The following is a 14,514-nucleotide window of genomic DNA, read 5'->3' on the forward strand; positions in this document are numbered from 1 at the left end:
ACTTTATATTCCACCACTAAGAGAGTATATTTGAAGTCACTTATATTATTTGATTTTAGTCAAAACTAATGTAGGATCACTTTAACATTTTAGAGTTTCAGTAAAGATCTTGATATGTTACACACTCTCTGAAAATAGTGGTTTTACTAAAAACTTCACATAATATTCTGTTTCTGAAGTTTTGTAAAAAATATTAACTCAGTAGATCTAGAAAAAAGTTCGGAAACCGGACTTCTATGAGGCAATATCTGATGATTCGTTTATGTCAAATAAACGCCAAATACAATAGTCGTATTTTGAAATCTTTTCCAGAAGATTTTTAACATTTCTGCAATGTTTCTACCAGACAGTTTCTTTTTATTTTTACTGTTAAAGTTGTCATCAATATAATTCAACAGTCTGGAAAATCAGTTCCTATTTTGCATATTTTGAGCTGCAATTTTCTTTCACCAATCCAGTACCGTTCAAAGTCATGTGTCAGCCTTATGATTTCCATTTTGGCAATAGTCGACTTTGACATCGGAAGTCCGGATACAAGAACTTTAAAGACAGCAGCTGCTTTCTTTGCGGACGCGATAGCATCCCAGTTTTGTAATGTCTGTTTGAACGCTTCTTTGTTGCCGCCCTCTATGATGAATTTGTTCGTAAGGTCTCCCTGTTGTGTCAAATATCCTTCTTTATTTAGACGTTCGATAATCGGTGACCACTCTTCTTCTGGAAAACATTCTTTTATCTCATCTGTCACATTCACTTCAATAGACTGAGGTATATCCTGACTAAAATCTGTGCGCTTTCTCTTATCGCGACATGCAAGAACAAATACAATCTCCCGCTTCGGATGAAACAATTCTTTGAATTTATCTTTCGTCATACTTTCGAAACGCGCTTTTACTTCATTCTCGTGCGTTTGAGGATTTGGTGCCTCTTTGGTCAGCTCTTTCCAGTACTCATCGATGATACCAGTTACGTTTGGAATGGTTTGCACGCGGTAAATATTATCAGCTGCGTTTCGAATCTGTGAGCAAACTTCTCGAATAGGACCCCCATCAAAGCCTGCTTTGACATGTACAAGATATGTGGTACTGTCATCGAAAATCAAAATATCACAAAGTTCAATACCTAGAGGCGTTTTCTTGTCACAAGTAAGAACCTGTGTTTTAGAATTGTCAGGCAGGATCATGTTCAGCAATGTATGGGCTGCATTGTAGTCATCTTCATTCAGATTACATTCTAGCAGTCTGTACAGATGCGCCGCTTTCTCTTGTAGGTTCTTTTCCTTCAAACTTTGAAAGTTGAAAGTCATATGTACTTCCGGCAAATTTTCGGCTTCATCCAAAACTTCGTGAAACTGGGCTGTGACGCATAGTTTTTCGAAGTGCATTTTCCATTTTGGCTCCATCGTTTCCTTATCAAATGGGTTAATTTTGTATTCCTTATCTTTGTTTTGCCCTGGATGTTTCCATGGCAGAAGCAGCGGTAACTTGTTTTCATCTAGTAAGTGTGCGTTCATCATTTTGACAAAGTCTCTCTCAATACAATACAGATAGTGTGCCTTTATCTCTACCCACACTCCATGGTTGTATATGTATGTTCCTATATCTGCTGTACTAAAGCGACTGTGAATGCAGTTCTTGAGCGGAGCTTCTATACCACAGAACTTAATAATTACATCTTCCAGCCATTCTTCTTTGAATTCTTTGCCACAGTTTTTCCGTAAACTGAGCATAACTTCGTCAAGTCTTGGACATTTAAACCAGGTAGCAATTTTCTTTCTGTTGCGTCGAGTCCTTTTCGCAGTCTCTGATGTCGCGCCCGTTTTATCAGACAGAGGGCGGGCGTAAAGTCTGAATTCTTTTGCCTTTAGCCATTTTTCATCTGACAAATAATTGAGAACTATATGTGACTCAAATCCGTTCATACTTTCTTCCAGTACCTTGAATAAGGATTCGTTTAATTCTCGAATGCGCTTTCTTCTAGAGACATTTGCCATGAAATCATGCATTTCAAACATGGGGTCATCGGTTTCCTCCTTTCTTGCGTCACAAGTTCCATCATTAACGAGATATGTCTTTTCGTTTGAACATATTTTTGAAAAGTGATCCAGTATATATCCTAGTTGAGTTATATTCATTTTGCGTTGTATTTTCAAACTACGTTCGGTTAGTTGAACCTTTGATGCAATAGGCTTTCCCGTCTTCGTCAGAAATGCGTCTAAAGATTTTGCATATAGAGATGAATGTTCTCGGATAATTCTTGTTCGGTTTCCTACCATTTTTCCGAGGTAATCCCATGTTGAAAATGTGATCTCATGTCCTGGTCGTGCCCACTGTTTCTCTTTCGAGACATGTCCACTGTCTCGTTTATACTCTACATGGTGAAACGGAAATTGAAGTGTCCGTCTCTCTACTAATTTGGTAAATTTTTTGTCTGCGTATTTCGACACTATCTGCCATGCGGATCCAGTGGTTAAAGCATAGATTTCAGGTTTAATGGATATGTTTTCTACATTCCTGTAGAAGAATAGGATGTAAGATTTACTAACCTCCGTTTCCTTACAAAGCCTTTCACGACTTTTCACTGTCGCCATTTCAGCAAACAGTTTGGAAAATGAAGACTCTTTCTTGGCCTCAACAAGATACAATTTCAGTTTGTAATGTATTCCCTTTTCCTTTAACATGTTATTAATTTGCGATTTCAGTAGAACTGGTCTTATATCTGGCACATTATCAGAGCCAAAATATTTACATGAATTTGAAGTAGCGGGTATTGTTGAGTATGCATCAGTTGAATCGGTTCTTTGTGAAGTTGTAGCTAACGTTTCAACAGAGGTTTGACCATTTAATGATATTTGTGATGCAGTCGATACGTTCTGCTGTAAATCTTTGCCTGAACTCATATTTATGCCAGAATCAAATGTTTCTGCTGTTCGTAAATCTGTATCCGAAGTAACGACAGGTTGTAGGTCATATCTTTGTGGAACATCTTGATTTGACAAATTGGATGCAGAAATGTCTGTCGCTTTACTGTCTAATCTAGATAATTTTCTCTTCGGACCTAGGAAATCTTTACTGTGTTTACGTTTTCTTCTGGAAGTGATGTTCTTTATTATTTTTTCCGCGGTATCGATATTATGGAAAAGGCTTATGTTTATTTTCGTGATACTGATGTTATTCAACTTTTTGTCGAGAATAGAACTATCAGGTAGCTCGTCGTCAGATTCCGGGTAATCACCAACCGACTCATAACTGCTCATCTGTTCGAATGATGTTAATGAAAATGATTGGCTGGTGCATGGTTCATCTTGGCTTGCAGAGTGCTCACTCTCAATGTCAGTGTACATGTTATGGTCTTATGTAGGAAATCTTTTCAGAGTGGCATATCTTCTCAACGTACAATATTCTCTACGTTCACTGAAAATCAAAAGACATATCATTAAATGTTAGGCTTAAATGGTTAAACACACCTTGGAACAATCTATCGAAAGTAAGCCGTTTTTGTAAAAAAAAAAGGACATCGTTATGGCATATATCATTGTGGTGTTGTTTCATCTCAATATATGTCTTTTTGTTGGAAAAAACATGTTAACTCGAAGTAAAAACCTTATTTGTTTATTAATAACACCAATGCTGTTTGTAAATAGGAATAAAAACTAACATCTGCATTAGTCATCCAATGAAAACGTTAAGATATAATCTATCAGTACTTTACATGTTTTACTATGGCTTGTTATCTTTTCACCTTTATATATGAAAAACAGTCAAATTTAAACATAAGTGCACTGTGAACGAGCAGGTCTCTGGACTTTTAAGATATATAAATGTTTTAAAGACATTTTATAATCACTAGAATAACATAAATCACAAGAAGCAAACTGAAATGAAAAAATATATGGGAGAGACGGAAGTAAGCCTATATTGAGAAGGTACTGGGTGGGGATACAATATCGGGTTGCTTAAAAAAATCCAACGTGTACATTTTAATTATGTGGAAAATATAGAAAAAGGGGGAGGGGTAAGGCGTAGAAAAAGGGGTTGGGTGTAGGGGGAAAGTGGAGTAAGAATGAATATTCAAAAGGGAAAGCCAGTAACGCAGTACCTCTACAACGTAAATCACAGCAGCGCAGACACCCACGTAGAAGACACAAACACACACGCACAGGGAACGCACGCACGCACATACGCACACACCCCCCCCACACACACACACAAACACACACAAACATACATAGATAAGCAAACAGACAAGTAAGATAAAACAACACTGTGGGGCACCGACCACGACAAACGCACACGCACACGCACACACGCAGGAAAGAACAACAGTCGGGCACCGCCTAAAGACGGCCGGCAGCCAAAATTACGGTGGGCACGATCAATTACTCATAATAAAAGGAGAGGGGGTGCAAATGCAAGGGGAAAGGGCGGGAGGGGGCGATGTGGGTGGTGGGGAGAAAAAGGAAAGAAACGCCAACAACAAACAAGAAAACATACGCAACACAAAATACGAGACAGACAGAAAACAAGTTCAAAATAGGGCACCACATTGGAACGGTCACTTATCTATATCCTTTGCGCACCGGTAACGTAGTGAAACGGGTAAAATTTTTAAGTCCTCAAAAATGGGCCAACCTTTACAGTGAATGTCTATAACGCTTTTAAACGGGGTAAAATTTTCTATCCTCAAAACCTGACCCCATTTTAGCGTAGGAACCCTGAAACTTTTATTTTTTTACTTTTAATTCCTGAAATTGAAACGTTTATTACTTATGGTTCTAAAAAGCGGCCTTGAAATTCTCTTTCACTATTTTAATATTTTACCTGTTTAATTCATGAAAAGTAATTTTTGTTAGGAAAGTCTTTACCTATAAATCAATAAACTATCAAATGTGCATATTTTAAGCATTCTTGAGAAAACCCTGGCCTATTTAAATTCAAATCACACATAATAAAGCCTTATAAGACAAACATAAGACTTATGTAGATTTGGAGACAATATATGGGTTATCTCGATAAAATTATAAAAGTGATCAATAAAATCGATCTTACTGGTCATAACGGTCATTATTGATTATTTTCAAAATACGTATTTGAACGTTGTTGGCATGTTGGCAAAAGTAAGGACTCTTTTTGCAATACCCGAAAGAGCACTGTATCTTTGAAGAACGTATATTTGGTTCTTACCCGAAAAAGCACTGTATCGTTAAAGAACGTATATTTGGTTCTTACCCATAAGAGCACTGTATCGTTGAAAAACGTATATTTGGTTCTTACCCATATTTGGTTATTTTATACGCTTTTAAACAGTAAATGAAATCATTATAATGTAAATTTGCTAAACAGCGACAACAGAAAAAAAACGTACTTGGGTTCATTTCAACGTTGTTAAACGTACCTTTTTCTGAAAATACGTCAAATCTCGCGTCCGGTTTTAAACCTGCAAAAAAGGCACCCGTCTCATAACGCTGCAGGCAATCTCTGCAAAGATTGGTCCGGTTTTGAGGCAAAGAATTTTTTACCCGTTTCAATACGCTACAGGCAATCGCTGTAAAAATTGGCCAGGTGCGCAAAGGATATAAAGGAAACTGAAGGTTTAAACGTGTTTAGGGCATGCCAACCTCGCACTTACCCTATCTTTATCAAGTTAGACCACACAATGTAAATAAAATAAATCCCCGCTGAGAAAGGCTCTATAACATTAGTGACAAAGTACCGGATCATATCAAGTAAAACATAAAATTAGGGTCACTCTAAGGTATAATTACACCAATGTACTCAACAACATGTCTGAAGTCAGAGCTCTTAAGGGCACGATTAAGCAAGTTGCAAGACAAAATTCCACTCATTCCGTCCATTTTTGTAGGATTTAGGAGAAAAGCGTCAAGGAGTCTTACACTTTATTCGTCATCGCACCATCAAATAGGAAAGGGTGAGGGGTTTATCACCAGACATACTCTGTGCTTAACGATTTTCGCATTGTATCCTCTTTTGATATTTTTTAACACATTTTACAAATGTTTGATTAAAATAAAGATTATGTTTAATTTTCCGAATTTTATAAACTACATCTCCATAGTACACCGGGTGTGCAAGACCAAGCTTTAAATGTGTTTTAAGGTTAGTATTATATTTCTTTAAAAGTTCGGAAGATCTGTAGTAAAATTTAGTGAAAGTCATCCGTAGTTTATGATATCGGTAACCCTGTTGTAATATGTTTTATGATATGATATTTCTATCATTAAAATCCTCTAACTTTGAGCAAGCTCTTGCAAAACGAATAAGTTGCGAAATATTGACACTGTGTGATGTCGCCCGAGAGACATCTCCATCAAGGTGGGGGAAGTTCACAATTTCACATTTGAAATAGTCTTTTTTATCATATATATTCGTTTCTAGATTACTATTTGCAATTGTTAAATTTAAGTCCAAGAATGAATACTTAAAGTAAAGAAATATTAAGGGTGGGATTTGGACATTAAGAACAGATAAAGACTGATGATAATAAGAAAAGTTCTTTTCGGTTGAGGCTTGGGCGAGTTTTGGAAGATACAAATATCACAAAGCATCAGGTATTAATAGTAAAACTAAATCTGTGTCAAAAGGACACTGGTGCCCCCACTTCCTGCCACTGTACATGTTTCAATGACTCTATGTGAAATATTGTTAAGATTTGTGCAACACAAACCTTTAAGCATTTTAGAGTTATTTTCTCAAAGTCATAGACCTATAACTTGTATTTCTGATTGAAATCGCAAACGGAACATCAGGTGCACAACTGCACACACCGTATAATAATCTCTAATGTTTTATAACTCTAGGTCAAATACTTTTTGAGATACATGGGAGACACACTTTTATGCCCTTATTGCATGTTTTTGACTAAGTCAAGGGCCATAATTTTGGTCTGACTGATATCCCAAACAAACCCTCAGGTGCACAACTTTACGTGCTAAACAATAGCCTTTATGCCCATGAACTTTTATGCATATTTTTGACTAAGTCAAAGGCTGTTTGAAATCCCAGATAATATATATATTATCGTCACCATCTGCGCAGTTGCAGCACACGGTCCATGTTGCAATTCTGTTTCCAGCTGTGTTATCTGGTTTTATATCTTGCAAAAAGTGAATATTTTCTACAAAACACTATGTCCGTCCATAAACATCCCTTTAAATCAGACAATATGTATCATGAATAGAATTTCTATAAACCCTACTAACTGGCGTACGCCCCTTCCTATCTACTTGGCATTATACAACAAAATCATCGCCCATGCTTGATACAACTTTAAATCTCACCCACTGGCGTATGTCCCTGCAAATAGGTGCAGATGAGTGCAGGTGGGAATATTCTGCTGGATGGTAACGAGGATCGTTTTCTTGCATGCCATATTCAACTATCTCTATCTTCAGAGTTCTATCAGCAATTTCGATAATTTTATTCATGTGGTCTTTTGTTGCCAGAGCTTTCGTTGTCAGCCTTTATTAATATTCAGTTTGTATACATGTTAAGTAGGTGTGTGTTGTGTTAAGTAAAGCAGACAACTTCAAATGACAAATTTGACATTTCAGCTAAATTATATAGTGACTGTAAATAGCACGAAATAATCGTACATCCAACATTTCAATACCTCTTCAATACAATAACACATCGATTTCTTTTAACCTAAGATAATTATACTTTCTAAAATGTATGTATTTTAGCCTATGAGTATAACCCACTAACAACCTCAGTCACATTGAATCAACGCGAATTATTTAAACTTAAATTGAAAATGCGAGACATGTAACATTGAATTAAAAATAGTTTTCATTTTTTTCGGGAACAGTTTGAAAATGCTTACCTGGTTTCTAAAATCCTTTAGTTATCCCATTGTACATAATGTATTATCACAATCCCCTTAATAATCATACAAGAGTATATTCATATTAACTGAATTCGCACATTCTCTGAGTTTAATATAATATATTTATAACCCGCATGATCCGTTGCAGATGTGGAGCTAACTAAACACAAAAGTTTAACTAAATAAACCAACACAAGTGTTTGAGCTAATTTTGATATTTGTACAAGGTCATACCGCTCGATATATACCACTTGTTTACATCTAACACGTCAACAGGAAAACCCTCATCCGAAGAACGCAGCTGCAAGCCAATTAATTGTATATCTCGATGGAAACCGGAAAATCACAATTCATTCCTTAATTCACAGTTTTGATTTCTTTTTTTTCTCATTGGTTCATTTGATTCTATGTTTTAAAACAATTCTGTATCTACAAACTTCAGTAACAAAGGTTTAAACTATGTAGGCTAATGACACAATGGTGGCAAGAAACGCCTCAGCCAAGCCAAATTCCTTGCTAGGTAATTATAATAAAGACTTCAGTGTTTCGTAAAGAACGTAAAACATAAAAATAAGTTTGAAGCTAATAAGTATCGTTTTTTTTCAATTCTTAGCATGAAACTTAACCGTCTTAGTATTACCGAATTCATAAATTGACAAAGTCCTTCTGTTCATGACCCTATCTAATCATAAAGAATGCAGATATAAGGGGAAAATAAGTTTGCAATCAACTTTATGGTGAAATACACTATGATTTCACTTATTAGTTATTATTCCTTCTCTTGAGAAGGAATATTATAGTTCAATAAGTCACACTTGACTGAGCTACTGATACCGAAAGCTGTTGTCATTACAAGCTGGTCAATAAAACTCCGTGACCTTAGAAATAATCTCTGACGTTAGACTATTCTTTCCTAATTGAGGCGACTCTCTGACTGAACGCGTTCCGTGGATTACATATTACTAAACCCGAGGATGTTATTTTCTCCATTCTTGAGGAACATAACATACATTCAGTCGACCAGATAGACATATATCAGCAAATTTAAATGTAAACAACTAAATATTATCGTTACCTTGAAATGCATAGTTAATATATGAAAACAAACCCCATTGCGACCCTCTAATTATGCGCAACAAATTCACGCATCGAATCGTAATTGATTAACCGGGTCTATGTCTTATTGCCGTATTTACTCTACTGAAAGTGGTAACAGATTTAATTTGTTGTTGGATTTAACAATTTATGTTAAATAACTAGCGTAAATACTTACTTGAAATTTTTTGGCAGTATAAAACAGACATTGCAACCAAAATTTTACAAGATGATCATTTTATATTTATATAGATATGCCCTAGAAGGAACTTTTGCTATGCTTTAACTTGTTTAGACTTCCTTATTTCGAATATGCTAAAATGTAAATTTGTGGTGACTGAAAATGCGAGACAAGTAACCCGACTCTAGAAAGAAATGGTTTTAAAGAAGAGAACTTATCTGTGTCAGAATAATTCTTTGTTGCTAACGTTAACGGCAGCATAGGAAAAAGAGTTTATCTATATTAACGTGTTGCTGTATTATACTTAGCGCTGCAGTAGAGAGAAAGAGCGTGGAAACTGGGTCATGAATCAAAAGTGGTGAAAGATGTCGCATGTTATACAACACAATTCAACTCAACTCATAGTAATCTTTGAACACATTGGTAAATTCATAAGATGACTATACCGTATAGCGGGTTAATTCTGCGGGTTTTTATTTCTGCTAAATTTGCGGGTCGAGGCTGTCACGCAGAAATAAATTTCCGCAGATTAAACTATCAGCAGAATTTTTGACGCAGAAATAAAGTTTGATATTTCGTTTATATCATGACCCGTTATCTTTATCTTAGGAGATTTCTGTATGCTGTCCAGTTATTCACACCGTATCGATTGTGGTTGATTGCTTTTGATATCATATCAATGTATTGTCCACGAATTATCTTTTTCTTTTTGGTACTTGAATGTTTTCTTTCTTGTTTTTGTTAACTTTCGGTTTAAACTTATGCACGAAGTTTTCATGAGCTAGCGCGGGCTTTAGTTCTTTCGAGGTTTACTACAAACAGCGTTAACACGTAGGTTCACCAAATTCTTGATATCACCGTTTTCAATGAGCGGAGAAAAAGAATTTACCTGCCAGCGGCAACGAAAATAGGAGCGCTAATGGAACGCCCCCGGATTCTGTACCAAACAACAATATCGAGATTTCTACACAGATTGAACAGGCTTTGGATAAACAAAGGGACATTGTTCTGGACGGGTTAGAATATAGATTCGGGAACTTTAGTGCCAAGAAGTCCACACATGAAGGTACTTTTGAATTTAAAACTGAATCTTGAAAACATCAGTTCAATTTCAATTCTGAACGTTTAGAGAGTTTGAATAGAATTGAGGCATTGTGTGATTTCAAGAACGAAGTTCAAGCAATCGTAAACGTAAAAAACTGTTAATAATCGCTGACAAGCATGGTTGGGATACCGTTAGACAGTATGACGCCGATCCGTTGGCTGATAATGATGACGACGCTTCCAAGTTACGCAAGGGCAAATAGGTCACGTAGATTCAGCCCATATGGATACGACCGAGCATTTCAGCAGCGTTTGTCAGTACAGCCCAGGCAAGCGTATCAACAACGTTCTTCCTTTCGAGGGAATTCGACACGAAATGAAAGCAATCTCCAAGCATATTACCCAGGAAATATCCAGAGGAATGGAGGATTCTCAGGGCAGTGTTTCTCCTGTCACTTGCCAGGTCACTTCGCCAGACATTGTCCCTACACACAGAGGTATACAGCCACTAGAGCACAGAATACACCCAAACCAGCAGTTACGACAGAGCAGCCAGACGGCAACAGTAACGGGAAGTAAAGTTAAGTATGATAATTCAGAAAATTTGATTCCATTAGAATGTAAAAGTGTTTCAATTACGGTAAAAGACAATATTAAAAAACATGTAGATTTTTGGGTACATGAACTGAAAGTAAACACGTTTATAGAAGATGTAATCAGAAACGGGTTTAAAATCTCTTTTGAGACGATGCCAAGTTCTGTAAATTTGAAAAATAATTTTTCTTCTTTAAAACATCACAATTTTGTCACATCAGCGGTTTTAGATCTTTTAGATAAGAAATGTATTGTCGAGGTAGACCGTCAGCCCTATTGTGTAAATCCATTGACCGTATCCGTCAATGGTAAGGGTAAAGAGAGGCTAATTCTTGATTTGCGGCATATCAATACACATGTAATCAAACGTGAAGTGAAATTTGAATGTCAGAAAGAAGCTTTAGAATTTTGTCAAAAAGGGAATTTTATGTTCAAGTTTGATTTAAGCTCGGGTTATCATCATGTAAACATAAACGAAGAATATCAAGATTTTTTTAGGTTTTTCAAGGGTAGTAAACGGAGAACGCAAGTTTTACGTTTTCACCGTCCTCCCGTTTGGTATTTCTATAGCACCATAGCTGTTTACCAAACTTTTAAGACCTCTGGTGAAATACTGGCGCGGAATGTGAATAAAGATAATTGTTTATTTAGACGATGGGTGGGGCACAGACACCCCCGCTGTATGTCACAAAGTAAACAATCAGGTTAGGCAAGATCTTGTTAGAGCAGGATTAATAGCTAATGAGGAAAAAAGTCAATGGGAACAATGTCCTATTTTAGAATGGCTGGGAAATATTTGGGATTTATCTACAGGGAGTGTCGAAGTCCCCGTTAGAAAAATTGAAACAAATGATTTTAGGATATTAACAGAATAAAGACAAATGTACAGCCCGTTCATTGGCGAAAGTTGTAGGAACAATTCTTTCCATGTCTTTTTGTTTTGGGAACGTGTGTCAAATTATGACCAGAAATCTTCACTTACCAATAATTCAAAGGGAATCTTGGGATACAACACTTGTGTTAGATTCTCAGTCTTTAGAAGAGTTACAATTTTGGTTCATTAATTTGGAGTTACTTCCCTTCAGATCTTTAGTTTCTTTGGATAGAATGCCGGAGAGAATTCTTTTTGTGGATGCTAGCAGTCAGGCAGCCGCATGAGTTTTATTGAGTTCAGCGAATAAGATTTCAAGAGTTATGTTTACGAATGTAGAGATCAAGCAGAGTTCTACTTTCAGGGAGTTGCGTTCTTTAGAATATGCGTTACAGTCTTTTTGTAAACATTTGGCCGGGAAATTTGTTAAAGTTTATACAGATAATCAAAACACAGTTAGAATTTGTAGTCAAGGTAGTACAAACGTTGTATTACAGACAGTTTCAAAAAGAATTTTTGATTTATGCGTCAAACACAAAATTTTACTAGAAGCTTATTGGGTTCCGAGGAATTTAAACACAGAAGCTGATGCCTATAGTAAGATTTTAGATTTTGACGATTGGGGAGTTTCATCTTCAGTATTTCAGTATTTTAATGACAAATGGGGTCCATTTGATGTCGACAGATTCGCAGATTGTAAAAACAAAAAGATAGAAATATTCAATTCAGAATTTTGGTGTCCAGGAACATCAGGTGTAGATGCATTTGCATTTGATTGGTCAGGAAAGAACAATTGGTTAGTACCTCCCATTCATTTAATACAGAAAGTCATTCGTCATATGATTAAATGTGGGGCAGAAGGAACCTTAGTTATTCCTGAGTGGAAATCTTCCAATTTTTGACCAGCAATAGTAAACACTTTCACCGGATCTTTCAGGGAATTTGTTGTTGAATTTGTTAAGTATGAAAAACCTAAAACATTTTTTGTTCCAGGCTCATGTTTAAGCAGTGTTTTTGCTGTTTCTCCGTTTAATGGCAATGTACTTGTTTTAAAAATTAAAACAAAATTGTAAAAAAAAAAAAAAAATACAGTATAAGATTGTGACAAAACTATTCATACTTCGTGTATGACGTATGTGAAAAAATTGTTGTTTACATGTGGAGAACAGTAAGAATCGGAACAATGTTAAGGTTATACAGTAATGTCGCGGGTTTATAAATGAATTGTATATGAAATATTAGATAGCATTTATCGGATAAGATTATTGATATACAGTGTACAGTCAATCAGTTTGTATTAACGACCTACAGTTGTTGTGTAAAGATGGTTTTACCTTTTATCATTTGGAAAAATCATACAAAGATAGTATTTAGCGTATAAGGATCTACAGTTATTTTAGTGAAATATTATAATATTATTGATGTATAGTCATCAGTTTGTATTAACGACCTACAGTTGTCGTGAAGAGATGTTTTTACCTTTATCATTTGAAAAAATCATACAAAGACAGCATTTTTATTGTAAACGGATCTACAGTTATCCTAGTGAAAAATTATCAGATTAATGATCTACAGTTATCAGTTTGTATTAACGACCTACAGTTGTCGTGAAGAGATGTTTAACATTTAAAAAACAAAACAAAAAAAACATAAAAAGATAGTATTTTTTATTGTAAACGGATCTACAGTTATCCTAGTGAAAAATTATCAGATTAATGATGTATAGTTATCAGTTTGTATTAACGACCTATAGTTGTCGTGAAGAGGTCTTTTATATTTATTATTCGAAAAAATCGCATAAAGATAGTATTTTTATTATTTATATTATTATTGTATAAGGATCTACAGTTATCCTAGTGGAAAATTATCGGATTAATGATCTACAGTTATCATTCTGATTTAACGACCTACAGTTGTCGTGAAGAGCTATTTTATATTTGCATTCGAAAACATTGTATAAAGATTGTGTTTAATTGTAAAAGCTTAGTGAAAAATTATCAGAATAATTATCTACAGTTATCAGTACGATTTAACGACAAAGTTGTCGTAAAGAGATGAGATCTGATTTATACGTTCACCCATTTTTAAACCGTTCGATTTTAAAACAGACAATAATATATATATAATACGTATATATTAAGTTGACGTATGGTGATAAGTAGATTATTCCGAAAGATGTTAAGAGATAGCATTCACTTTCTAACGGGCTTCATTATAGCTGTAAAAATTGTTAGTTGTGCTCTAAGTATGATGTTTATAGGTATTACAGTTTAAAAATAAATGTATTTCAGGATTCGGAAAAGCATGAAATATGGAAAGAGATATCGCAGTTATCAAATCATGGTTCTCTCGGCGCTGCAGCAGGGAAGATACCGGACATAGTTTTGGCTTCGAAATCCAAGAATACCAACAAGAAATACATTGGTTATTTCAACAAATTTGACAGTTGGTGCGGAAAACACGACTTGGTTAGTTTACCTGCAAAAGCGACAACGGTTTGTCTTTTCTTGAGTGATTTAACTATCAGTGAAGTGTTCTGGAAGGATATTTTTACGCTATTAACTGGAAGCACGAATTGTCCCTTCTAGATAATCCGTGTTCAAATAAGTTAACTAAACTCACTTTCGACGGTAGTAGACGTCTTCTGTGTAAACCACCTTGCAAAAAGCAACCAGTTACTGTTGACATTTTAAATCGTATAGTAGATCTGTATAGTAGTACAGGAAGTATGAATCTAAAAGACAATAGGCTATGTACAATGTGTATTCTTTGGTTTTTTGGTTTCTTAAGGTTTAATGAATAAGTTCATTACAAATGAAAGATGTTCATATTCATGAAAATCACATGTCTTTGCATATAAGAAAAAGTAAAACAGATCAATTACAGA

General features: G+C 35.4%; 1 protein-coding gene across 1 annotated transcript; it reads right to left on the reverse strand.

The window, feature by feature from the left end:
• Positions 1–213: 213 nt before the first annotated feature.
• Positions 214–8,040, reverse strand: LOC123526233 (uncharacterized). The gene is made up of 2 exons (XM_045305288.2): positions 7,840–8,040; positions 214–3,410 (listed from the first exon to the last, which is right to left on the reverse strand). Exon 2 carries the CDS (start codon positions 3,338–3,340, stop codon positions 392–394), a length of 2,949 nt encoding a protein of 982 aa, XP_045161223.2. The 5' UTR covers positions 3,341–3,410; positions 7,840–8,040; the 3' UTR covers positions 214–391.
• Between the last annotated feature and the right edge of the window lie 6,474 nt (positions 8,041–14,514).

Source organism: Mercenaria mercenaria, chromosome 14, assembly GCF_021730395.1.
Source record: "Mercenaria mercenaria strain notata chromosome 14, MADL_Memer_1, whole genome shotgun sequence".
Classification (NCBI taxonomy): Eukaryota; Metazoa; Mollusca; class Bivalvia; order Venerida; family Veneridae; genus Mercenaria; species Mercenaria mercenaria.